General features: G+C 40.9%; 1 protein-coding gene across 1 annotated transcript; it reads right to left on the bottom strand.

The window, feature by feature from the left end:
* Positions 1 to 7: 7 nt before the first annotated feature.
* LOC100218765 (pancreatic alpha-amylase) lies at positions 8 to 5,904 on the bottom strand. Its single transcript, XM_002186609.6, has 10 exons — positions 5,438 to 5,904; positions 4,691 to 4,837; positions 4,294 to 4,491; positions 2,054 to 2,284; positions 1,540 to 1,673; positions 1,332 to 1,454; positions 1,127 to 1,226; positions 794 to 915; positions 559 to 684; positions 8 to 311 (listed from the first exon to the last, which is right to left on the bottom strand). The coding sequence occupies exons 1-10, from the start codon at positions 5,606 to 5,608 to the stop codon at positions 122 to 124; spliced, it is 1,542 nt and encodes a 513-aa protein (XP_002186645.3). The 5' UTR covers positions 5,609 to 5,904; the 3' UTR covers positions 8 to 121.
* Positions 5,905 to 27,762: the final 21,858 nt, after the last annotated feature.

Genomic DNA, 27,762 nt, shown 5'->3' with positions numbered 1-27,762 from the left:
ACTACTCTTCAATTTGAATGCCATTTATTATTCAATAGAGAGTCATGCTCAAAAAGCAGGGAATAACATATGGGGGAAACAGTAATGCACAGACCAAACAGAGGAGGATGTTTCTCCTGCATTATAACTTGGCATCAACATGAATTGCAATAAATGGATCTTCAGCATCGGTATTAATCTGGAAATTAGCCTTTCCATCACCAGAAACAAACACCTGCTTTCCAGTACATTTGTTATTCTCCTTTTGTCCAGAAATAACATCACAGTAGGTACCAGAGGGCAGTCCAGTTTGCACATTGACATTCATATTCCTGAGAAAAGAAACACGATTTATCCATTGTTTTTAAAACAGGTATTTCAAATGGTGTGTAAGATTTCTGAACATGATCTTATCCTCCTATTTAAAGGGCATTGTAAAGCATGAGCTTTCTGACCCTACCCATCCTACACTCCCATTTTAGCTCTCTTGACCCAGCATGCACTCAAAAAGCTCATGCTGGATTGCTGATGAGGGATGCTATTGTTCTCTCTGGGGGACTATTTCTGACACTGACTTACCAGTCATCATTATTGAAGATGATGAAGCCTTTGTTACCACGGCCAAAAGCCACTTGATTGCTGCCATTGTCCCACCAGTTGGAGAAAGGCTCACCATCCACCACGTTACGGAAGATAACCATGTTCCTGAAAACACAAGCAGTGTCTGCCACTGCACCTGCAACACCTCAAAAGCCACATGGAGCAGCAAGCAAAAGCAACTGCTTTTACTTCTTGTTTCTCCCCAGTGCCCTACCTGATTTGACGCCAGCGATGTTCACAAACCCAGTCGTTACCACAGGTCGTGTCCGGGTTGATTGTGACGGCCTTTGTGGAGCCATCTGAGTTACTTGGGGGCCCATACCAGTCATTGACGTCCTGACATTAAAAAGACAGCTTTCTATCTTCTGACTGAAAATGCAGATAACCCCTCTGCAGAGCAAAGCTAGAGGGAGCATCAAAGTTGCACTGGCTACATCCAGCCTGGGAGGGGAAAACCGCTTGACAACCTGAAATGCACTGGACTAATTCTCTGGCCCCATTCTCACCCTTAATCCTCAGGGATGGATCCTCAGGATTAATAGCTCACCTTTCCATTTTCAAAACGTCTTGGCCAGCGAAAACTTGACATCACACGTGTGAACCCATAGGGATGGGCAAGCATGAAACCAACCGCCATCTTATAGAGCCTGTTTGGTGGACAAACAAGGAATGAGACAGAGGAACCTGCCAGAGAACACACAGGCAAACAAGCAAGAGCAAGAAGCATCACCCAGACAAGAGCAATCCCTTACCTGGCATCCCAGAAGGTCAGAATAGAAGCTCCACCGGCCCCGTGTCCTCTCTGGTTGTCGTGATTATCCACAAAGACCAGGGCTCTGTCAGAAGGCACAAAGCCCCAGCCTTCTCCCCAGTTCCTAAACAAAAACACAGACTTGAAGCTTCCCTGTCAATTGGTGTATCCAGTGAATCCTGGAGAAGTTGCAGCACCTTCATCCTTACTTTAAGTAGGCCATCTTTTCTCCGTCCCACTTGCGGAGCACTGTCCCCAGTTTGGCACCGTACTTGAATTCTGTCACTCGGCCATTTCCAAAGTACTGGCTGCCTGTGATGGGCTCTCCACCCAAGTCAATTACCTGGTACAGGAAAGAAAACCTGCATCCCTTCTTGTCTTACAAAGACTAAGAATGCTATGTACAAAACTTAGCAGGATTTCCTGCTTTACATTGAGAAGAAAGTAATTACGTATTTGTGCTGTGTAGATCAACACAAAGTCAGTATGAGATACGGGGGACACATGTGAAAACATGACTGATGAAAGGAAAGGTACAGTTGATTGACAATCTGTTGTGGAGGCATTTTTAAGAATCAGAACTACCTATGTCTGCAGGGCTGCTCTAAGTAAATGGTGAGCGCCTTCTAGGGCAAGTTGGATGAGGCTATATTGTTCCTCCTCTGAAGGTGGAGTCAAAAGAGATACAAAAGACAAATATAAAGGAGAAAAAGTGAAGGTTACCTCTTGGTAAATGAAAGGTCTAGTTCCTTCAGAAAACCATTGAGTGTTTAGATTATGCAGCTTGTCCAGAAACGCTTTTATGTCCCCAGGCCACATGTGCTTGGCAGCATCGAGTCGGAATCCTGCTACACCCATGTCAATGAGATTGTTCATGTACTCTGCAATCTTTGAGCGCACATAGTCCTTATCCAGGGCCAGATCCAGAAGGCTGCTCAAGCGACAGTTCCGAACCTGTGCAACAGAAAAGAAAAAAATAAAGATATCTGTGTATTACACCAAAGGAGGGGTGGAGGTGGGGTGGGGGTTAATGAGGTTGTATTGGATTGGGAAGAAGGAAGGGACTGATATCCAGAGTAAAGGCTTCTGTCTTCACAAATCACTGTTGCACATGATAAAGCCCTACTGTCCTGGAGACACCTGAACACCTGCCTTCCAATGGGAAGCGGTGAATAAATTCTTGTTCTATTTTGCTTATATGTGTGGCATTCTCTTTACCTATTAAACTGTCTTTATCTTAATCCATGAGTTTTCTCAGTTCTACTCATCCAGTTCTCTGCCCCATCCCACTGAAAATAGGAGGCTGAGCGGTGTTTAGCTGCTGTCTGAGCTTAACCACAAAGTCCCTTTGGTGCCCAACATGGGACTCAAATGGTTCGAATTAACAATGGCTATGATTAATGTGCTAGATGGAATTTACAGCTGTTATTGCTGTTTGGCTAATAATTTGACAGCCTCCTGTGGTTGCCATGGGGCTCACTGGCCTCAATTTGCATTGGAGTCTAGGGCTCAGTGGTGGCTGCTTTGTGCTTTGGCTGCAGCTGCAGCCTGTGCTGCTGATCCCCTCGCCCTGGGACACTCTGATCCCACCACTGGCGATGGCCTGGGCTGGCACCCGGCCGGGGCAGTGCCGCTGCTCCTGTGCTGCTGGACTGGGCACGTGGAACTCCAGAGAGGACTCCAGCCACAGGACTGTGACCTGTGCGTGAGTCCAGGTGGGACAGGCACATCTGAAGTGCCTTTGGCCATGGAAAATTCCACATCAGAGCAGGCACATCTGAACTGTCTGTGGCCATGGAAAATTCCACATCAGAGCAGGAACATCTGAACTGCCTGTGGCCATGGAAAAGTCCACACCAGAGCAGGAACATCTGAAGTGCTTGTGGCTGTGGCTGTGGCCGTGTCAGTGCCACAGCAGGGGCGCCCCTGAAGACCCAAGGGCAGCTCCGTCGGGGCCCAAGGCAGCTCTGTGCTGCAGCAGGCACAGCTTGAAGCACCAGCAGCAGTTCATGAGGCTGGGCTGGAGCATCTTAAAGGTGTGGCCATGGATAAAGCCACAGCAGAGCAGGAACACCCTGCAGGGATGGCAGCCAGGAGCGAGGCCAACTTGGGCAGCTTTGCTGTCTGAGAGGACAGTGGCTGTGGGTGAGGCCACGCTGGAGCAGATCTGTTTCTGGGGACACTGAGGCCCATGGACAGGGCCGTGCTGGAACAGCAGCCCCTCAGAGCCCCTGTGCCTCTGGATAAATCCATGCAGCAGCCACGTCCCCCTGATGAGCCTGTGGCTCACAGAAATGGCTGCACTTGGGGCAGGTACAGCCCTGAGGGGCTGCAGTCCCTGGGTAAGTCCAAACCAGAGCAGGGGTAAGGGGAGAGGTTGATTGCAAAATTAAACGTGATGGTCTAGTCCAAAGGAACTGGGAGTGGACAATGTAATGGAAATACGTTTAACTTGTTGTAATCCAGGATTTGATATATCCCTTATAGGGATTATCACAGCACAAGCCACTTGAGCCCATGAAGGACAAGCCCTACATGAAGTAGTGCAAGTGCAGAAACATTCCAACGTATTGTTGCAAAGTGGCTGAAGGGAGAGCTTGAGAAAGAACTGCTACATATTCTAACTACAAAAACCGGTAAGTGTGCAACTACAGCACCACCTTGCACTGCTGCAATTTTCCAAGGGGGCTCCTTATCATGATCAGCTGAGTGTATAAGCTGTAAAAATGAGCTCACAGACTGAGCTGTGTACTCCAGTCTCACTTCAGGAGCAAACATTGGCACATAGGTTCCCGATTCCTCCATACTTAGAATGTATCGGGCCATACGTACCTATGGTCACTATTTCCTTCACTTGTCAAGTGACTAAGCACAGGTTTTGCGAGGCACTCCACCATTTGATTTTACTGTAGAGTTAACAGAATGTGTAAAAAAAAAATTTAAATTTTTCCAGGAGAAGTTACCTGATTGGCATCACCATAATTTTCAATTTCTCCACTTCCAGTGTGACATTTGCCATCATTGAAATCCCAGCCAGAGTATGGTACAGCTGGAAAATCTTCTTTTCCAGTATTGAAATAGCTTCCACAGGTAGAATGTGTGCCTGAGCCACCTGCAGCACCACACATATGGTTGACGACAGCATCCACATAGATACGAACCTAGGAAAGCAATTTGTGCATTTCAGTATGTTTTGTAGCAAATGTGAAGTGATAGCCAGGGCTTTGCCACATCACTATTAAGTTGCTTATTTTCCCTTTCAGTTTCTTCTCAGTTTACACCTCCTTTGAGGACAGCGGCACCTTCCCTCAGCTCATACAGCACTTCTTGCCATATCAGACAGATTTTCAAGGCACTTACTCCAACATTGTTGCATCTGGCCACCATGTCTCTGAATTCCTGTTCATTTCCTGATCGAGTGCAGATCTTGTAGCTAATGGGCTGGTATCTTTCCCACCAGGGTCTGTTCGGGCTAGTAATGACAATATTTTCATTTGGAGGTGAAACCTGCAGATGAAATTATGTACTTTGATTAATAATCGAATCATTTTACTTCAACATTTTAAGGGCAAAATCTGCGCCCAGGACCTCTGCCCTCAGAGGAAAGTTAGTCCCCAAGCCAGTCTCTCTCCCACAGCAGAAGTTCAGGTCTGTGAGATGTCTTGTTGTACACTGGCAAGAGAAACATTTTGGGTTGTTCCTGTGAGTTGCCCAGTTCCAGCATGGGCCTGCTATCCAGGACATGTGCATGGAAGGGCTGAAGCCACAGGAATTTTTTTTGCCTGTAGTGCCAAACCTGCTTCCATACTTCCTTCAGAAGAAGGCAAAGAGCTTTACCTTCTATTTAGCTTTCAGGGGAAGCCTGTCAGCATGCCCCCTTGTAACTGATCTCTAGACATACACCTTTGCTCCTTCCTAGAGGGTCTTGCAGGGTTAGGGTTGCTTCTAAAAGCAGTTACTTCTTCCTACCCTCCCTCCCCAGCAGCAAAGTTGCTTCGAGATTACTGTCTCCAATTCAGGCATTATTAATCAAATTATTAATTATTAATAGCCTATTAATCAAATATTACAATGCCATTTTCCTACTACTCACAGGAAACAACTCACCTGAACACCTCCAAATCCATTAGGAGCTAAGTAGCGTTCACACTCCTGAGCAATATCCTGCCAGCGCCATTCGAAGAGATGCACAATAGAGGTTCTCTTTGGGAAAGTGTTGGGGTTGTACTGCCCCCAACAAAGCCCTGCGGCTGCGAGGAGGAGGAGAAGGACTTGCATGGTGCCTCCAGTGTAAGGCTGTGCTCTCTTCACTGGCTATTTATCTTCCTGCAAGATGACAAAGTTCCTGTAGCAGGTGTCAAAATTCACATGGATCAATGTTATCAGTTATTATTTCGATAGGTAGCTCAATATCATTCCTTTGGGTTGTTTTTTCTCCTGAATAACCCAACAGCTGAAGATAAAGTACCTTTTCACAAGGATTATACGCCACCATAAACAAAGTGGCCCAGGAGCAGTGCACCCAAATCCAGAATTGCACTCTTTCCAAAGCACATAAACAAAGAGAGACTTTATCAAAAGTGCTCCAAAATGTGGAAAATCAGACAGCTGCTGAGGTTGAACTGGGCAGGGCCACCATCCTCTTGGCGCTAGGAGAGATAAATCCAAGGCAAGGACAAAAGTTAAGATATCCTGTCTGGCCACTCTGACCACAATGGCAAAACAATGTGACAAGGACATTGCTGGCAAAAAAATGATAACCGAGAAGATTGTGCTACTCAGGGGACAGGGGCAAAGGAGTTCAAGTGGAGAATTTTGTACAGAATTTGGAGACCTATAAATACTGGTAAGCAGATACAACAAACCGCTTTGCTTGCATAGCATGGTCCATGTCTCTCAACCCCCAAAAATTGTGTCCCGTGTGAGGAACAAGAATTCGCCTATTTGGCCGTCCAGTGGGGATGCCCCACAGAACTGAGGTGCTGCTGAAAGGAAGCAGGAGCCAGGAGGCATCCGTCCCTTCAGGTTTTGATGGTCCATGTCCCCTGTGGGGGACATGGGCACTAATATGTCTCCAGAAGAAAAACATGTCTTTGAACTTATGTTTGAACTTCTAGAGAAGCCCAGAAAAACAGTTGCTGCTCATTCTCCCAAGCTGATTTTACATTGGGCAGCATCACACATTAAAGGGTTAAAGGCCAGCACGGCTTTCCCAGTGGAACTGTGGGATGAATGGGGCAATGAGAGGTTATAAGATTGCAGCTGGTTCTGCACCTCTCTGAAGAGTTATTTTAGAAACTCTTTAAGCTAAAGGAGGGTGCCGGGAAAGAATCGTCTCCTGGCACACCCTCAGCAACAATCAAGGACTCTGCAGAGGAGCTTTTAACATCCCCCTCTGCCTACAAACAATGAGAGATGGATCTTTCTTTGCAAGTCACAATCCAATGGAAAGCAAGATGCTGGCACAGCTGGTTAAGTTAGATCAGTGGTGTTCATTGGATGAAAAAAACATGGAATTGTGAGTACTGGGGAGGTGTTCCAGTAGTGTCAGTGTGATTTACAATATTACAGTAATTTCTCCATATTGGAGCCACTGTCATTATGGGTTAAACACCCTGTACCTCTTTCCTAAATGCAAGAGACCTTGAGATTGAAAAACTCCTGGAATCAGTTGCAACAGGAGTACTAAGAAAGATACCAGTAATGAATCCGGGCATGGATCCAAGACACCGATCCCGAGAACAAATCCACAGAGCGGATCGATTCCCAGGCTGGTGCACAGTATTGCTGGCAGTGGTGGAGCCCCCTCGGAGCTCCCTCTGCCCACACTTGGCCCCATGGCTGGTATTGGCCCCCTGGGCTTGAAACCCCCCCGGCTTGTCAGAGCTCTCCTGCCTCATCCCTTGCCTGGGCATCAGTGCCAACCTGCGGCCCCCGGCTGGTGCCGAGAGCCGCCCATCAGCTCCGGGGCACAGCAGGATCGGGCCCTGCACCAAGTGCTGAAGCTGTGGCACACTGCTGTTAGACTGCCTGCAGGATGCATCCAAATACATTTCTTAAAATTAACCTTGTATTGTCAGGGAGCTGTGATTTTTAACAGGATTGTTTAACTGGAGATAAGATTCACTGAAAGCCATTAACTAATCCTAGAACCTTGAATTTTACCAGCAGCAGTTTAATCCCTCCAATAAATCCATGTTGCTGCTATTTTGGTCATGGAATAGTTGTTTACCGTTTAACTGTTGTATGACAGATTTCCAGTAACTTTTTTGTAATGATAGAGTCAAAATTTCTTTTGTTAAATTTAAGTGATATTAATTTTCAATTCTGTTATGTTTCAATTTAGTACAGCTTAAGTAATGGTAAAATTCAGTTTTGTTGAATTTAAGTGATGTTAAGTTTACCTTCTGTTAATTTGAAGCTCTGTTGCACTCAAGTTCTGCCAAATTAAGATTTTGTTAAGTACTGTTAATTTCTGTTAAGATTATTTTTTGTTCTAATTAATTTCTGTTAAGTTTATGTGTTGCTAAGTGTAAACAAAGTTAAATTTATGTAAAGTTAAATTAAAGTTAAATTCAGTTTAAGGTCTGTTATTTTAAGTTCTGTTAAGTGCTATTAAGATCAATTCAGTTTCTGTATGTTAACTTCCTCCTGCCTAAACAGCATGGCCCCTGAACTTTAGAACAGTAGCCATTTATTTCCACTTTCCAATTAGATATTATCCTTTTGTTCTCCTATACAAGTTTCTTTGTCAGTACATGATTGCATTTGGTAAATTTTCATTGATTGTGATCTATGGCCTTACAGGTGCAAACTGTTTTAACGTCAGCATACACAAACCCTTTACATAAAAAAACAAAAAAGGGGTAGATGAGGAAGATCATACAGAATTCTTCTTTTCATATTTGACCACTAGATGATGCTGTGACTCTTAATTGCAAATTATACTGTACTGTTAGCATTTTGATTTATTTTATAGAACTCGGCAGCATTTTTATATATAAAAAGTTGGTGTTTTCTTTTTCTTGCATGCATTGTAGCTGTAAGGACATATAGGCTGGTTAGTTTCTATACAAATCCAAATAGATCAGACATCTTAGCAATAACTTTCTGACAGTATGGGGAAATTCACATTATTTTTGAAGCTGTTCTTATGTTCTTCTCCCTAGATGCAGATGTGGACTGCTTTGAGTAAAGACTTGCAAAAAGGGGAAAGTATACTGAGAAGAGATTTGCGATATCTAAATCAGGTTTATGTTTCTATTTTCTGTTTAGCTGTGCTGCATAGAATGGTGGGTTTAGTTTCAGTTTTGGAATTTATTTTTCTGTTCTGTAAGAGCATCTGGAATTAAGGAGGACATTTCTATTTAGCAATTATTGCTAAAAAATATGTGATCTTATTTATTTGCATAGGCATTGTTTCTGTTTTCTGTTTCAATAAGTCATTTCCTACTTTTGTATTCAGAAGTGCAGTTGTTTGATCCACATTGTTGGGGATCTTAGCCAAGAGCTCCATTAGACTTCCACACATGACATCATTGTACTGATGATCTTCTCAAAGTGATTTCAAGAGAATAGCATTCTTTCATGTGAGCTAATTATTTTTCATTATTTGCCATTTCTGTGAACTCCTACAAACACTTATTATTTTTTGCAGCAGTTCTCTCATCTTCTTATCAGAAATGTTAACACAATAAAGCTGTACTGATTGCAGCAGACAAAGCAATACTCAACCAGCTATCTTCTGTACAGAAGTGCTAAAGGCATAACTCCATTCAGGTGATCCCCATATGTCAAAACCAGAGGAAGGCTGAAAACAGGTTATACAATTCAGAACAGCTTACAAGCTAGGTCAGTGCCCATCAGTTCCAGCAGAAAAGAGCTTTGGAGCTAGCTTAATATCAGCCTTTCCCACTTTCAGACATGCATGTAGCACACTTCTGCCAGTCAGAGATCTGGATCTTATTTTCAATATGTAAGCAAGGAAATTACACTCTCTGAGAGGTAGGGAGTACATAAAGCCTGGTTCTCCCTCACTGAAATGGCATCTGCCACTCACACTGGGGTCTGACTGGGAAATGCCTACATGACACTACAATTCCAACTTCACTGGGATATTGTTCTATCCACAGCAGGCTCTCAGGTGAGGGATAATTCACATTTATTTTAAAAGTAAGCTTCATTTTTGCAAACTCATTAACAATTATACTGAAACTGAGCTCCTGTCACATAATTGTGCTAACTTTCATTTCGAACATGTTTTCACTAATTTACTTGGAGGTAGCTTGTATAAAATCACCAGGTTGCAGTAATTCTGCTGAATACATAGGATAATACTCATTTTACTTCCAGGTGTAAGCTTAGTGTCACCCTCATAAACACCTAATACTACTTTCCAATAAATGATATTGTATACTTATATAGGCAACAAGTACCTGAAGTTTAAAACTCCTTAAGAGAAGAACTTGCCATTAAAAGTTGCTGAAAATGCTGTGCCACTGGGATGTCAGTGCCAGGGACCCCAAGTGCCCAGCACATGCTCACACAGCTGCAGTGTCCCTGCAGTAAAACATTCTAATGGGGCAGCATGACAGAAAATCGTCTGGCTTTCTTCAGGCTTAACCAGAGACCAGCCTTCACTTCCAAGAGACTCACAGCAGTGGTTAAAAGCCACTTGTTTTAACTCTTCTAGCCCATGAGCAGGCAATTTAGACCCTTGTTTCACCAACAGTCCCACTGATATCTAGGTACTACATGAAGTATTTCTTCAGTATTGGTAAAATCAGCATTAAGAATATATACCCACACTTATTCTAGCCTTAAAACTATTGGTATACTGTAAGGACTAAAATTGATACAAGAGGCTTCATACCATAATTTCCATTTTAAAAATATATATTTCCCAAACTGAGGAGTCTTATGTTGTAACAGACTCCAATTCTAAGTGATTTTTTTTAACTTCTTTGTGTCTCAACTCTATTTTTTAATGCTAGGAAGTACATCTACTTCTCCTTTGGCAGAGTTTCACTGGTGAGAATTTCATTCTTCTTGCAGAAGATGCTTCCCTGCTGCAAAAAAAATTTCTTTGGTAACTTTAAAAGTCTTCTAGAGATTTATTGACTTAAATTACAGCAGCTCACTTATCACTAAGACTTTGTGTAAATCATGGAAAAGGATGACAAATTTCATATGGGAATGAAGTGGACTTTCCACTTCTACTGCAAAATAGAAGAGCTAAAACAATCATTAATATCTGATGTGTACATCTACACTTTACATATTGTGCCAAAGTCAGCCTAGAGATTGGAATCATGTCTTATTTAAAAGAAGTGTAAGAGAATGAGAGGACACTATTTTAAGCCAAACAGCAAAACATAGAGATATTTACTAGTGGCTAAATTCTTTCTAGTGCAGAGTGTCTATAAAATTTACTTTGCAGCTCTGCTTCATTTAAGACACAACTATAAATGGCTTTATTTCCCCCTAGGACCTGCTTGTTGTACCCTAATTAGAGTTTTTATCTAGTGTGTTATTATTCTGGTTCTTGTGAATGCTTTGAAAGGCTTTCAAGTGCACACTCTCGTAAGTCCTCTTTTTTCCCCCTAGATTTTATAAAACAAATTATTTTCATGTTTATATTATGATATTTAAGTATTAATTATCCTCTCAAGACAAATATTCTTTTTCTAGATAAACAAAACTCTGGGGCTAACCAAGTTGTTCATATATTTGGGCCAGTTATTTTTGTAGTGAAGTTTTAATAAAATCTCTGCAGTGAAGCAAGGCATTGCCTTCATCTGTGTGCTTTCAGAATGATCTGGAAGACGTCTGTAAGTGAAAGATCATCATCTTAGTAATCCTTTTTTCCTATAAATATTTGTCAGAGCGGGCTACCCTAGGCAAGGCCACTCCCTGGAGTTTCACAGTATCCCGGTGTTACCACAGAGTGCTCCCTTTGCCCAGAGCGTCCACGGGCTGGGGCTGAGGCTGTCAGGAGCAAGCTGGAAGCACATTAGTCCCATTAATTACTGCCTGGATTGAAGTCTGAGCAGTCAATATAGTTCAGATCAGACAGCTACCAGGAAAGCTGCAATTTAAATTTACTGTTCATCAAAAGAGAATGTGCAGATGGCATACTCTGTCTAGGGGATCACTGGAATTTCCTACTCTTAGTTCCTTAATTTAGGAGGAAGAAATACTGCCTTTTTAGTTACTAAAGGAGCCTTTGCATCTGCTATAGGGATATAGCAGTGAGATGAAATGGTGGAACAAATGGAAACAAGGCACTGTTGAACACAGCCTTGGGAACATGGCAGTCAGGAGGCCATAAAAAACTTTTGACAATCAGAATGACAAAAGGAAGGTTTGGAAGTGTAGAAACTTTGGCTGCTATGGTTTGATTCCTGTCATAGAAAAAGAATTTGTAAGGAACCAATACCTGACACACTCAATTGCTTCACATAGTGGGAAAAAGAATCCAAAGAAACGCCAATCTCACGTTCAGCAAAATGCTTGGGCCAGAAAGCGGCAAAAATGAGTGCTGGGGGACTGGGAAATCAATGATTTTCTTCATGACAGAGCTGCCTCTTGCTACTGTAACAACAGGGATAAGAGAAGCTGCTTTGGTGCCACTTCCAAGAGCTGTGCTGAGGCAGAGCCCCACTGTCCCTGTGTGGCCATAGCCAGGTGCTCTTCAGGGGCTTTGGTTTGCAGGTTTTTTTTTTCCTGGTGCTGTTGTGGTTTTTTCCTTTTGCCTCATTTTTGGTGTTGGTTTTTGGTTTTGGATTTTTAAAAATTTTTAACATGTGCTTGGTTTTGTAGTTTTTATTTTTCTTTTTTCCACACCTAGCCCTGTTGTTTGTAAATCAGTTCATCAGTGTAGAAAATACACCACAAAGCCTGCATGGGGTTCATGAAATCTCCTAATAGTGTTTCTGGCTTGTACCCCCAGATGGAAGGAACCAAATAGCAGATCCTTATTTACATTTTGCATAAGCATTAGTTAGTGGAGGAAACTTACCTGCGCTGAAAGAAGCACATCTGTCAAACACTGCATTTACTACAGAACGTTCTTCTAACTTATTACTTATTCCAGAACTTTAGCCCAGAAATAAACCAAACCAAACCAAACCAAACCAACCCATGATGGCATTTTCATTTCTGCTTATTCAGCAATAATTTTGGCAAGTGAAACTTTACATGAATATTTTAAAGATGAAGAGCTTGGGATTTGTACACCTAAGATTGAATTCAGGGAGAGCTTGGCATTTTATTCCACACCCAACCCCCCACTCCTCCTCAATCCTCTACATGCAATGACCTTTCTTGGATTTCACTAAGAGTATATTATAAATTATTACATCTATAACATTATAACTCCTGAGATTTTTCTCTCACTTTCACTTTCAGTAAAATGCTTCTGATGTATTTTGTGAGGAAGCTGCCCGAGGAAGTGCTTGATTTAGGGACAGATCAAGTCATAAATCTTCATTTATCAAGGATAGGCATGAAGTAATTCCACTGAAGACAATTGTCAGGGGTTTTCTAGAGGAAGGAGACAGGGGAATTTGAGAGAGGAGCGAGATCTACAACTAGGAGGTCCAGCGAGAGAACCTGAGAAGGATAGGAAAGGAAGGGCAAAATCAACTGGAAACCTGAAGAGAAAAAGGAATGGAAAATCTAGAACAGAAAGATGCAAATAAAATATAATAAATATTAATTACCACTGCATAATGAGAAGATATACTGAAGACTAAGGACAAGCTGCACAAGAGTCCACATCCAACTAAGAGTCCAGATCACAGGACAAGGTCACTGTGATGGTGCAGCTCTGATATGGAGGGGCAGAGTCAGCCCCACACACCAGGATCAGTTCCAGGAGTTGCCAGGGAGGTCCACAGCACTGCAACAGCCCAAGGTGAAGTCTGAAGGTCAAGGCCCAAGTCAAGGAGCTCAGCAGCCAAGGGCAGGTGTGACCAGCACTGTGCTAGACCAGCTCTCTTCCAGCAGTGCTGCCCATGCCACTGAAAGCCAAAGGCTCGGCTTAAAACCAGCTGCTGGACCTATGGACAGGGGTGTGATTGAAGGCTCCAGCTGAGGTTGGTCAAGGCCCTTAAACTCTGTTGGTACCTTGAGGGCTCTGACACCAAGAGGACACAAGCACAGTGACCTCAGCATTCTGTAAAGCCTTTAAAATGGACCATCTACCTTCAGGATATGAAAATCCACTTGACAACTAATTGGTACATTTGGCACAAATAAGTACCACACCAGGCAATTTAAAATTAATTTGATGTGCAGAAAGAATATTTGAAAGCAGCTAAAAAAATGGAGCACATTTAAAGAGATGCTATAAAGATGGCACTAGTAACTGAAACTGCATACAAGTTTCAGTCATCTGTTTTCTTTTGTGGCCTCTCTGTGAACATTACAAGCACACGTGCTCTGCTGTGTTCCCTGTGCCAGCCCAGTGCTCCTGCTGGCCCACCACATGGGGTTTCTGCTTGCTGGCCTGGCTGTGAGCTAACCCCACAATAACAGGATTGTTTCCCTTTCTTTAACGTGTGGCCTAGAAGAGATTTATAACACAGAGCAGTTTTTAGTAGCTTTTCTTCCTGCATTGGCTTTAGTGATGATGAAGTTAGTCTTTGTGAATAGTGCCTCAAATAGATACCTATAAACATTAATATTTATTGTCATTTTGAATACAGGGTTTGCAGAGTGCCTAAATTGGGTATCTACATGTTTAAAAGGCACTTAGGATATGCGAAATATTAGGTATTTTGTGTCAAATTTCTTTGCATTGAGTAGGCCTCAGGAATAGCAAACTAAAAGTTTCATTAATATTTTTACCAAAAGGTTCATTATTCTATTAAACTTTTCTTTTCTTTTTATTTTATTTTTTTAACTTTGGGTGAGCCCTAGGAATGCCAAACTACAAGTTTCTCTGATATTTTCACCTAAAGCTTTCTATTCTAAGTATGTAAACTGTTTCTCTTCTTTTTCCCTCAATACTAATAAAGGTCATATTGCTGCATGCTGAATCAACTGTAAGTATTTCCTGTGAGTTTAATTTTATTTCCGAAGTAGCTGACCTGACTTCTGTGTACAACTGGATCAGAGAACCATCTGGGAGACATCTGTCAAGCTGTAATATCTCCCAGACAGGGAACATATCCCACAGTTCAAATGCAAAAAACTGAGGTAACCTTCAACTTCTATGCAAGTGTTCTTTCACAAATAGCAAGCAGTAAATAATAAAACATTGAGCAAGTTGCTTGGCTTCTGTCCATAATGGTGTATAAAACCCACTTATTAATTTGGTGACCTTGTATTTGAATACAATAAACAATAGCTCAACATTTTTGTTGCACATCTGTCTCACTTTTTTTTTGTAGTCACTGCTTTTAGCTATCCCAACATGCTTCAAGAGATTAGTATTTCAGAAAGCAACCATACAGATTTTAACATATTTCTTCTAATGTGTTTACTAGTTCTCCAGATGTTTTTTAGAAGTTATAGTACTCTTCTTAGTTTTTATCAACATATATATATATATATATCAGAGCAATGCATACACAATATAAGCAAAAAAAAACCCTACAAAATTGCCTCAGTGAAAGCAGAGTTTTATAAAAGTATGAGTTTTAGAAATGCTGAGTTTTAGAAAAGTAACCAGTGGGAAAAGTCTCTGATAGTTATATTTCTACTTTATACCACAACTCTCTGTAGCCAAATTCATGCCTTTTCATTCTAAATCTATTTACTCGACTTGTATTATTCTAGCATTATAAAAGTGCTCTTGTTGGAACACCAGAGAAAGTGCCCTACACTGCAGACAGTGTAAAGATCAGGATAAGTTATAACTTTCAAATCCCAATTCTAGGTTTCAAGCTAAGAAAATGTACTTTTCTCCTTGAGTATATTGTTTATATTGTTTATTAACATGGCCTAAAACACAGTTTTTCTGCATTTAAATCCCTCACCATTGAAGAAGAAAAAAATCCAGTGAATATCACGGAACTAGAGTAATTCTCTGGTGAATTATACCGCAAAATAAATCTGTCATTGGCACCTAACACTGTAGTTCTAAGCAACATCAGGAATGGTCTTGCCAGCTATGTGTGTTACCATTAAACACAATTTTTTAAAGTACAATACAACACATTTGCTTGGCTATCAAGAAGATATGGAAATGAGTCACAGGAATTGTGTTAGTAATTGTACTTCTGTATGATTAAATAAAAGTAAATCCAAAATTAAGATCTTTCATATAGTTTGATATATAAAAGTACTTATTTTATTACTTAGAATGTGCATACTGCAAATTCATTCAGTTATGAGAGAAATAAAAGTAATTCACTGAGGCCTAATAATAGTGAAGTAAAAATTGTGTAATTCTATACTATTTTACAGCTGGTATTACAGTAAATCAGAGTAAAGCAGGAATCTAGGAAGCTTTATACCTTGTGTTGGTGCTACATTACTAGAAAACAGGGGAACAGACAGTATTTGATTTTCACCTTACTGATAATCTCTTCTGCCTCCTGGTTATTATTTAGCTGGAAAGTGTGAGTACCAGAGTGAGACGTGATCAGCCTTCAGCCCCAGCACTGCAATGTCCTGGCCATTCACTAGACACTAGACTGACCAAGCTGAAGATCTCCCAGGATTTTCTTAATTAGCTTGGACAGCTGTACTTTCCATGATTGTTAGATTGTGCTAAGCCACTTTTCTGTGCAGTGTCTAGTACAGTCTGTACTTGTAAAATTTATTTCTTAAACACTCAGAAAACGGCCTCTGCTTCTGTTATTCAGCAAAATCATGCTACAGATAACAAGTCACCTGAAGTTTGCAATAGGTCCTTATCTTGCCTTAATAGAGAATTGAATTGCCACTGAACTTGGCTGATTTTGCATCAAAACTTCAATAAACCAATATATTCTAGTCCATGCAGGAAAAAAGCTGGTTTTCCCTTCCTTTGTGCTGCAGGCATCCAGAATTGACAGGATATTGGGTCTGTGGGCTTGCCTAGAGTAACGTCACATCTAAAACCAAGGAAAGCATCAGGAAGCAGTTATCTGAATGAAAACATACATAAAAGATATCATTTTCTAAAATGTAGCATCAGCTAAAAAGTCTGCTAAGAAAGTTGCATCTTGCTGATGATTCTCTTTTGCTGACCAGATACATAGCAACAAAGATCAAAGATGTCTCAGCAATCTGGAAAGAGCTGCTGCAAATAAAACTCATCCATCAAATCCAGTATGGTTTAAGGCAGTTGGCTCTGAGACAAGTATCTGCACAAGGTACAAAACAGCAGGAAATTGGTGCCTTGGAGGTGCAAGACAAGTGCTCCTAAACAGTGAGTTTGTGACAGGCACACCGAGTGTGAGCCCCTGCCATGGCCAGGCAGCAAGGGCTGTTTACCTTATTTACATACAGACAGGAAAGTGCCTCTGACCTGCAAGGTCTATTCATTCCTTGCATCTTTACTCCCTTTTCAGACCTTCTCTTCTCCAGCTTGCTCACCTTGCCAGGTTGTGAGACCAGGTCTGAAATGAGGCCATGGTCCCGCCACTGGAACTGCACAGGGGCAGAGCCCCAGTAATGGGCTGGGAGATGAAGCTGCTCAGCCTCATCCTCTGTCTATTGAAGTATAACAAGTTCCTTCCATTAATTTTAGTGAATTTTTGAAAACTTGTATATAATTTAAATATGCTGAAGCAATACGTCCTTTTACATTGTTTTTATAGAACCTGTCACAGACAGTTCCAGTCTGCAGGAATTGCTTTGAGAGGGGTCAGCAGTATCATGCAAAGGAACCTTCAGCTCGAGGCTCCCAATATTGAATATTCACTAGAATGTCCAGTCTAACCCACAGATCAAGATAGTATGAATATACTGAATAAAACTTTAGGGAAGTCCTGCCAAAAAAAAAAGTTTATTATGAACATTTTTTGTATTTACTTTTCTAATAAATTTTACCTTCTCTTTAATAAGTCTACCAGTGTGCAGTGAAGTTTCTTATCTCTTTAAAATTAGTTATGTAATCTCAATGGAAATGTATATATGTGCATTAACTTGTCTTTTGTTCAGAATTGAGTGTTTAATGTGTAAAGTAGTAAAGTTTCTGCTTTAATGTTTATCTTTTGAACCAGCAGCTGATTGTAAATGGAGTGAATTTTTTTCTGAGAAACCTAATTTAACTGCTAAGAAATCTGCTCTATTTAGCAGTTTTAATAGTTTAAATGAATATTATTGACCCTATTTAAACCCATTCTACCATTGAAAATGGCTTTAAAGAATTTACATAAAAGAAACAGAACCTATTCTAATTTTACTATGTGCTATTGCAAAAACTTTTTTTTTTTTTTTCCATTGGGAAAACTGGCATAGAGTAACTGATGGAACATCAAGGCATTTCTGATTAAAGACATTCCCAGTGTCACCCAGCCTGTGCCAAACAGAGGCCAGCAGGATGATGTCCCATGACACCATCACTGGCTTGTCCTAGCCCAAAAAGAAACCTCTGGTACCACTTGGGTCTCAGACCTGCTTACAGCAGCTGCTGACACTGCTGGCACACGGCACAAAGTGCTAAGCCCAAAGGGGAGGAAGGCACAGCAGGGAAGAGAATGCCACAGTAGCACGGTCCAGTTTTGAGACCTCCCAGCCATTTTCTCAGTTAACAGCAGGTCTCCATTCTACTCAGTGTAGAATCCTGCATTATTTGTTTGACCTCATTTATTCCTTAAAGTTTATTATCCATCAGTATCTGGGCTATAATTTTTACAAGGAGATATACATGAGTCATGTATACAGATGACTCATGTTCATCCAGATTCACAAAACTCAAAGATCTGCAGTTAAAACTAAATGCAAAAGTTTTGAGAGGGAAAACATTATCATCTGCCATTGATGATGCATTTAGAACATCAGCATGTCTGCAATAATCTGAGTGGGTGACATAAAAATGCTTCTCTCTGTCCATTTTGTTTTATCAAATAAATCATTGTTCTTTCCCATCAGGAAGGCTTTCGCTCCATTATAGATACGCATACAGAAATGTATATTGTAATTTATATATTCCAACTCCCTCAAATTAAGGGTCCTATCACATATGTATGACAGCAGGAGAACAATCAGTCCTGTTAGGGAAAAGTGTAATAATCTTCACATTTTATAATATGCACCTCAAGCAGAGTAGGTCTTTTGAGAACAACAGAAAATAATATTGATGTCAAAATGAAAAAAGAGAAATTATATTTCTTTACCGAGAGTATTTAAACAGACAAACTGTCAGAATTAGTTTTTCTGGTCCACAGAATAAGAAAATAATACCTGCATTTTCTGATCTGGAATGACCTCCTTATCTGTGATTTTTGGTTATATCAAATCAGGACATAAATGACTACATTCATTATGATGAACCGAATAGTTGGCATGGTTAGAATATCTGATGATATTTAAGTGTGTAGATAGATTTACATTGATAAAATATTCTTATTATTGGTAAATTATCTAGCCCTTTCTTACCATAGGAAATATGCTTAGGATTAGGTATTTCCACTGAAATACATTGTCTTTATTTTTTTGTGTCATCATAACTTCAAGCATTACATGGAAAAGAGGAGCAAATTTGATTGTGTAAATAACAAAGAGCTGATTTGCATCCCAAACCCATGTTTTTTCATCGTTTACTTGGCAAAATTACTTCAAGAGGCAGGAATAGATAAGACTGTATTGTTGAGACTTTCTTCAAATGTTTGTCTATTTAAGTTATTATGAAAACCTAACATATAATTTGGAAACTGTAAATGCAATTCCCAACTAGCAATTTGGGAAGCTAACTGTGGCATCTATTGGCAAAGCAAAATGTGCAAGAAGGGGCAAATAAAATCAAAATGCAGAAGGTAAGTTGATGAGTGTGTGAGGAGATCACAAGCCAGTTATGGACCAACACCAAGCTTTTATTTTAATTAGGGCTCCATACAAAACAGGATTATGATGATCATAAAGGTTTTGTAATTATTATATGGGGGGAAAATAGTCATTGTGCATATTGGGATTTGAATTCTAAGCCCTGGAATTTCCTCCATGGTTTATATCAAGTGGAAAGCAAAAGTGGAGGAGCAGATCAGGATGTCCTGTGTGCCCACAGTGTCTCTAACAGGGCTGCAGCACCAGGACCTGCTCAGGAGAAGCCACCAGGAAGTGTGACACAGCCAGGAGGCTCCTTCCTAGGGGTTAGTTACAGTCTATTTAATAAAGCCTGCCAAGGATGTGTGCAATGGAAAACATCTGTGTCCACTGATATAGCGAGACTGCTCTGCTCTTTAAAATAAGTATCTCAGACTGTGAAAACACCAGGGAATTGTGTGAAAAAAGATTCTCACTAAGAAATAGCTTGCATTGTTAGAGGCATCATTCCAGATCACTATCACCTACACTTAGGTATCCATCTCAGGTACTTACACTGGGAGCTAAAGACTCTTGGTAGGAAACAAAAATAAAAATTCACTTTTACAGGACAAATCACTCTGTAATTTCATAGGGAAACTAATATCTGAATTGGCATCTGAGTAAGGTGATCAAAACAAGATGGTGTGAATATGACTGATGTTTGGCATATTGGTCATGACAGAAATATGCTACATATAAATACAGGGAGGAATGAGCTTCCTCAGAATTTATAAATAGATTAATTTAGGACATGTACACATATTGCAATACACAAAGTGCATTAGTCAAGTGTGTATAAGGAATATGCAATTCTTACAAAAGCAGCTCTTGAGAGAAAGGCTCAGCAAGGTACATAACATATTTTGAGTTAGGCTCCCCCACTTTTTCGAAGTAAAACCTGATTTATCAATTCCAGCCTGTACCATAGAGAAGCAAGAGTCAACTAACAAAGCTGAGCTTATAAAGACCAGGCAACTAGAGCCTCCTGGACACAAAGGGATAATCTTTAAGTTCTTTGTGTAACAAAAAGAATGAAAATAAGCCCTATATGTGTTAATATTTTACTGAATGTGAACATTCAGTCAATAGAAAGTTGCAATAGCAGATATAGCAGCAATCCCTAAATATAAGCTATTGCAGTAGAGAAAGACATTACATTTGTCACATACCACGCCCTCTTTCTGACTGTTTTTTTGACTGTAGATTATACTAGACCACTGGCCAGGCACAGTACATGAGGATTGAGACACTGAGATGTGAAGAGGCTGTCAGCAAGCAGTGCTGACTCACTGAAACTCTTATACCTGGATGGTACCTTGCAAAAGCCACTAAAATCCATGCAAATCACCACATGAGAAAATGTCCCTCCCAATGACACAGTGACAGCCCCACTCATTCTCCTGAAATGCCCAACATCAAAGATAATCCATTCATGTCAGCTGAAAAAGTCCTGCAGCTGTCACCAAGAGCTGGATCAGAATCAGTGCCCAGCTAAGGAACTTGATGCAGAGATTAGTAAGGGATATTCTTTAGTCTGTATCATATTTGTAACTACTAACCTAATAATATTTTCTGACCTTAAACCACTTCTGTGGAGTTTCAGCAGTGCCAGAGCAGAGTTATGGCCCAGCTTTCCTGCTCTGCCCAGCTGGCAGCACACTGCAGCCATGGGCAGAGCTCCAGTCACAGTGTGGGCACAGCAGCTCTAAAGGATTGCCACACATTATACTCATTTAATGCATACCCGTGGTACTGCCTGCATCAAAAGTGGGAGCAAGGAAATTCTTGTTTCTGCAGTTCTCTTCATGCTCAATTTGGGTTGAACAACAGCAAGGGCCACAGCACTGCTCCATTCCTGACAGGATTTAATCTGGGCAGGGAGGACACCAGCACCTCATTAAAACAATGACATTTTTTAAAGATCTCTTCACAAAACCATGCATTTATTATGAAGCAGCTCCCACTCCACAACATGTATCACTTTGGAAGTGTGAATACAATATAGCCTCTTTATTTTAGATATTCTCTGAGTTGACATCTTTATCAGACAACTAAGACACACTCATAGAAGCAAATGTGTGATTTTGTAGTAGATGTGTTCAGCTTATTTAGCACTAATAGTCCACTCTATACAACTGTTGTATTACATTCTCTGTATTTTTGCTTCAGAATTATCTTTGAGCTTTTTAAAACCACTTACTTCTCTTTGTTTTCTCCCCATCTTTGGGGCATTTCTTCTGCTTGAGGAGAGGCCAGGTTTTTTCTGTTTAGGTGGCTGAAGAGGTGCACAGCCACCCCCTGTGTTTCCACATGTGCAAAGGGCAAACCCACAGCCTTCTCTGTGCTCGGGATGTCACTGCCTTTGGGACTGCAGCTTCAGTAATAATGTTATGAAAGCAAAGGAACAGTTTTAGCTCTCATTTGAGGAGCAGAGTAATGAAATTGTTTGTATTTTCCATAATTACCAAGATCGATTTACGCCTCATTTCCACTAATACATGTATTAATTATTAATCAAAAATAAGTAATAATTTGAAGCACTCGTAAGAGTTCCATTGCATTTTAAAACAGGCCTCAGGCAATTCCTCAATGCTCCCTTGACTCCATTTACATTCTTTTTCAATGGCCAAAGAGTGCAAGAAATGTCTAACAAGAGGAGACTAATTGTTCCATCTTGTTCACTGCTTTGCACCCTGCTAATGACAGGTTTTGAAGGAAAAGTTGCAAGAAATAGATGATATAATGCTGTAATAAACACTCCTGTCTCTGTGCAAGGGAATAAATATATTGCTGAAAGCCTCAGGATTGACAGATCTTATTATAAATTTTGTCCTAGCTACTGCAAGTGTTATTCCTGTGGAGTGTGATTTTTAATCTGCTTTTGCATCTGTCAGGATAGTAGCCCATGCCAGGCAGTCTCATAGGTTAATTATATGTTAGACACAAGGATTTATTAGCCTTTCCCATATTTAAAAATCAAAGGCCAGATTCCCCTTCCAGGCTGTTAACTACAGAGATTGTAAGCAGATATATAGCAAAGGCAACTTTATTTCTTCAGAGACAGAAACAGCTGGAGTAATTCATCATTAGCCAAACTCATGTTATTGGGAGCCCCACTAACTCATACACTCAGAATCACACTCAATCTCACCTTGAGATTTCATTTACCGATTTTTCCAGTCTACCAGGAAGGACTGTATAGATGACTGGAGGTTTAATCCTACTTTTCTTGAGTTGATCGTGAATGGGATGTACATCTGCAAGAGCAAAATATTACATATAGTTATTTTTGAATTTCTGAATGTGTTTGCACTGGGAACTGACACCTCTGACATTTCCTGTGGCTTAAAAAAAGAGAATGTATTTATAGCTCTGTGAGTTTGCACGAGATATATTGTTTCTGTCACAAATTTCTTGCATAAATATGCACTCTATATGAGATTCTAGTAGGACTATTGTTAATGTTTGCTTTTGGCCTTCCCATATCTATTAAATATGTGTGTGTTTTTACCAGCCTCAGGTGATCTGTATTTTCCAAAACTGCAAACTAGAAATGTTTCTGTTTTGTTTTTTTGTTTGTTTTTTTTTTTTTTTAAGGACATATTTTCAGTATTTCAGGTACCTCTAAGCAGTTCCATTCTGTTTTGAGTCTTCAGAAAAAATATGCAAGGACAGTCCTATTGGTGGATGAAAGACAAAACTAAAGTTCCATTTTTCAGTAGACTTGGAAGAGTCATGTGAATTCAGGGGTGTACAAAGACTGTTCCTCTTGGCTTTCCTGGCACTGCAGTTACAGAGTGGATGTTGCTCTTGCAGTGCAATAATGGTATCATTGAGAAGTGAACTGAAATTTATATTCCTGTGCCAGTTTTACAGCCTTACTGTAAGCTTAGTAAGCAATACTGCCTCCTTTGACCTCTCTGGGGGAACTTCTCCTCTGGATATAAAAGGAGCTTAAGAGTCTAGAATATGAAAACTTAGGGTATTGTTTATAAATTATTTATCATGTCACTAACAACATCTACTTCACTGTTTGCATCCTCGTGCACAGAGGTTGGCAGTTCATGGGAAGCTTGATCTCATTAGGGCAGGTTATCCTAGCAAAAGTCATTGTTAATATCTGCCCAAACTACCCGTGGGAATGGGTTCTTTCTTCCTGTTCCTACAATGGAGATGTTACTATTCCCTAAAAGGTTGTTGTTTTAGCAGCGTATTTCAGCATGATGATAGAAGCAGGCAGCATGATGAGTCATTCAGTGGAAAGTCAAGCCCCCACTCTGGGACAGAAAAATTCACTAAAAAGCATCACAACAACGTGTTTTCCAATCAAGAGGCATTCAGCACAATCAGAGCTTAGAAGGAATTTGGCAGGGATATTTATACCCCAAGCCTTCTTCAAGGTATTTTGCTACTGATCGTATTCACCTGATTTATAAATGTCTGTTTGAAATGCCATTATTTACTTATGAAAGCTCTTCCTGATACTAGAAGTCATGTAAGTGAAAGAAAGAATCCATTTTAAGTATCTTTGATATCAAATCAAATATAGTCTGATGACATTAACATTACCTTCCACATACAGAGTTAACTACACAGCATCGTTTCTAATGTTTGGACTTTTGGGGGATTTTTTCTGCTTACTTCAAGCTTCAACTAATTCAGCTGAACCAAAGAGAAGACTTAAATCATTATCTTTCCTTTATGGAGAAGGGAGAAACGAGGTGTGTGAACTCCATGGCTCATCATTGCCAACCAAATTACTCTGAGACGCCGGCAGTTAACCCTTATTTATGGGCATGTTAAAATATCAGGGCGGGGGGACATATATAATTTTTTTTTTTTTAATTAGAAAATCAAATATGCCATTTCCTCCGGGCTTCGCAGGTGCGATAAGGCTGTGAAGTACTTTGTAGCTCTGAAAGCCGCCCCGCGCCCCCGCTGAGCCTCGCGTCACCGCGGCCCGGCCGGGTTCCCGGCGGGAGCGCGCCCGGCATTCCCGGCGGGAGCGCGCCCGGCATTCCCGGCGGGAGCGCGCCCGGCAGGCCCGGCGGGAGCGCGCCCGGCAGCCCGGCCGTGCTGTTGCGGCGCTGGCCGCCAGAGGTCGGTGTTGGCCGGCAGATGCCGCCCCCGCGCCCGACGCCCCGCGGGAGGGGGCGGGGGCCGGGGGCGCTTCCAGCATATCCAGCACATCCCGCGCTCCCAGCACATCCAGCGCTCCCAGCACATCCAGCACATCCAGCACCTCCAGCCGCCGCACCGGGACCCGGTCACTGCGGGTGTTGGAACAGAAACGGGAAACGCTGCTTACTGCAGCGCCCGGGCGGGCCGGCCCTGTGGCCGTACTGCCAAGCACCTCCCCGGGTGTCCCAGCACAGGGACACAGGCAGGGGGCCGGGACGCGCTCCCGGGGCTCTGTGCTGGGTATTCTTCTACTTTATCATATTCCGATGGAATCTGCAGTTTTGCAGGATCTCACCTCCGCAGGAGCCGGCCAGCTGCTGCCCTCGGTGTGAATGTGGCCCTGGAAGCAGGAGCATCCCGCTCTGGAAGCACGAAAGAAGCGGGAGGGGAGGAGGGAGAGCAAAAAGCGACTGGGGGCTGCAGGAACAAAGAGCTCATCTTTAGGGCTTCATGAAGCTGAAGAGGAGGTGGCGGGGACCTCCTTTACCATTACCATTACGAAACTATTTTAACACTAAAGGCAATCTGTCATTTTGAGTAAATTCTCTTCTGCTTCTATAAACACAGCCGTAATCAATTAAAGACCTACTTGTGAAGGAGCCATTGTGTGCAGCCCCATTCAGACATTGCTGAGTTGTCTTTTAGACAGCCTGTGGGGAAACACTGGTAAGGTGATGGGAAAGTTCAAAGTGCCTAACTTTTCAATGTGGATTTTGTTATTGAGACTTTTTTCTCTCCTTTTTTTTTTTTCCATATTGCTTATCACAGCCAGGGTGAAAAATGGATGATATCTCTCTCTGTGTTTAACATTTATAATGTCTTTGCTTGGGAGGTTCTGCAAATACTTAAAATTATTTTCTAATGTAATTCCTAGGGGGACTTCTGCATGGCAGCAAATCAGTTACTTATCTGAAAGTATTGAAAGCAACAGACAAATCCTATGGAAACTGTACATCCATATATACATATTTATAATTATGAACATGGGCTCAGTTCCTAACACATCACACACCAGTCCAATACAATTTTGTGCAGTGAAATAGAACCTCATTTGCAGTAGTTTGAAGATAAGAATTGCTGATACAAGCCCTTCAAGAACTCAGAGTTCTATTTCATATTGAGAGAAACAGTCCAAAAGACCACTCCAATGACTCCAATGACTTTGTGTTTTTATTATCTTTCTATTGCACTGGATCACCTATGTCTTATGAGTCTGTGAATGTTACTAATCTTCGCAGAAGCAACCAAAATAAACAAGGAAACTTGAACTTAACCTAGGCTGTTTTATTCTCTTTCATTTTTCTGAGTGAAGGAAAAGGGAAAGTTAAACAGAAGAGTATGTACAAGGAGATAAAATTTTTACCCTTGTTTTTTTGTTTTTTTTTTTTTTTTATTTTTCCCTGAACACTGGCATGGATTCTAGGGACATGAGTGAGAATAGAAAAAATTAAATACAATTGGAGTTAAAAATTTTCCCATTTCTTTGTGTTTGCATTAGAAATAAATGTAAAGAAATTTTAAGAATGGTCTCTATTAAAACATAAAAAAAATTAAGAGTAGATATTTAGAGATACTTGTGGAAAGAATGACACCTAGAGAAGCTGGATTTCATTGGGCTTTCTGATGTAGTTACATTTGGATCCCTTGTCAATCCTCACTGCACAGTCAGGGGAAGAGCCTCACAGGAATATTATGTTTGTATCACATTCTGGAAATTCATAAGCACACTGCCTGGGGATTTAAGAATGACAGTGCCTCATTACAAGGAAAATCACCTAAAATTGCCATTAGGCCAAGCAGTCTTTTGACAAGGCGTAAATTATTTTGAAGTGACAGGGAAAAAGAAAAAGGAAGGTGTGAAGATCATAAAGAAATTATCTTCCTTGACAACATCGTGAAAAATCATAGATTATGAGAAATGAACTTTCCTTCCAATGCCCAAGGAAAATGAACAGTAGCCTTTTCTAGGGCAGTGGGAGCAGACTGAAGCTCAGTCCTGTGCTATAGAACTGCTAGCCAGCAAACCTTAACTGCATTTTTCTTTGAATGACACTTTTTTGGAAGTTATACAGGAGAGCCTTGGTGCACATACCAGGCACTTTGTAGATGAGTCAGGACACCTTAACTAAATCTATTCATTACCCTGTCCCCATTGGGACAGGCAAAAGCTGCCAATTTGATGTTGGTAATGTGGATGCTGCATTAGGGAATTGGCTAAGCCTGCCAGATTTCATTCCTGAACTTTAGCAGCCACAAAAGAGTATTTCTCTGTCGTCTGTAATTGATTCAGAGCCAGGTCCCAAAAGGACAAGCTTCCTTTTGTGTGCCATCTATACCAGGGTCTAAGGACACAAAGTGCTACAAATTTTTTGGGTTTTTTTTTTTTTTTTTAGTTAGATCACAGGAAACCTCTTGAAAAGGAAAAGAAATAAAATCCAAGTTGTCATAAATTATATCCGTGGGCTTTCTAAGATAAATTATTTATTAGCTCTATTATTACATTCTGGACCATACTTTCAGAAAACAGTCACAGTCAGTTTATTATAATCTGAGTATTTAATGTCAATAGTGTTACCATTTGGAGATTAAATGAGGTCTGAAACCAACACAGAAAAAATGCATTTGTACAAAAAATAGATTTCCTAGTGCTTCAGCTCACTAAGCACAGTACTTATTATCATTAGTTCATATTCTGGTCAGATTCTTCCTTCCTTTGAAAAACAGGTTGAAAAACCCTTTGAAGACTTTTCCCATCTTCCCCATACCCATCTGGTTACAAATTTAATAATATTATTCATTATCACTTTGTGTTTCACATTTGTGTTCTGCATCTATTGGGCAATGCATTGAAGATTTCATGACAGGAACTCAAATACTCCTAATAAGGATTATCAGCATTGTCAGTCCATCCTGGCAACATTCTCAACTCATCCTGCACAAAATAGCCCAGAAATTTAACAAGAAGATGTTAAATTTAGATAGCAAAATTGTGGGCTAGTCCCAGTATATTTTGTTGCCTGTGTGCTCATGTTTCAAATGGTTTTAAAAACACCGAAGTATTCTCATAGCTTCTATTCCTAGTTTTCACCCTAGAAGTGCCTGAATTTGTTGAAGCTGGCATCATCTGTCTGAACCTGAACACATTCACTGTATTTGTTCCTTGTACTCAAATACAAGAATAATCTACTGGAAATGTTTTTCAAAATGCTCACTAAACACAGCCTTACTCCCATGAAAGCACACGAGTGCTCCAAATGCTTAGGACAGAGGCGAGAACAGAGAACTCT

The sequence above is a fragment of the Taeniopygia guttata genome, chromosome 8 (assembly GCF_048771995.1).
Source record: "Taeniopygia guttata chromosome 8, bTaeGut7.mat, whole genome shotgun sequence".
Taxonomy (NCBI): Eukaryota; Metazoa; Chordata; class Aves; order Passeriformes; family Estrildidae; genus Taeniopygia; species Taeniopygia guttata.
The sequence above is the reverse complement of the archived record's forward strand: the minus strand, read 5'-3'. Positions and strand labels throughout refer to the sequence as shown.

Bases quoted from the DNA above. Each gene is read 5' to 3' on its own strand.
- LOC100218765 (XM_002186609.6), bottom strand. From the start codon at position 5,608: ATGCAAGTCCTTCTCCTCCTCCTCGCAGCCGCAGGGCTTTGTTGGGGG. The intron at 4,838-5,437 runs GTGAGTTGTTTC...TTTCATCTGCAG, and splicing joins ATGGATTTGGAGGTGTTCAG to GTTTCACCTCCAAATGAAAA. The intron at 2,285-4,293 runs GTAACTTCTCCT...TCTGTTGCACAG, and splicing joins ATTATGGTGATGCCAATCAG to GTTCGGAACTGTCGCTTGAG.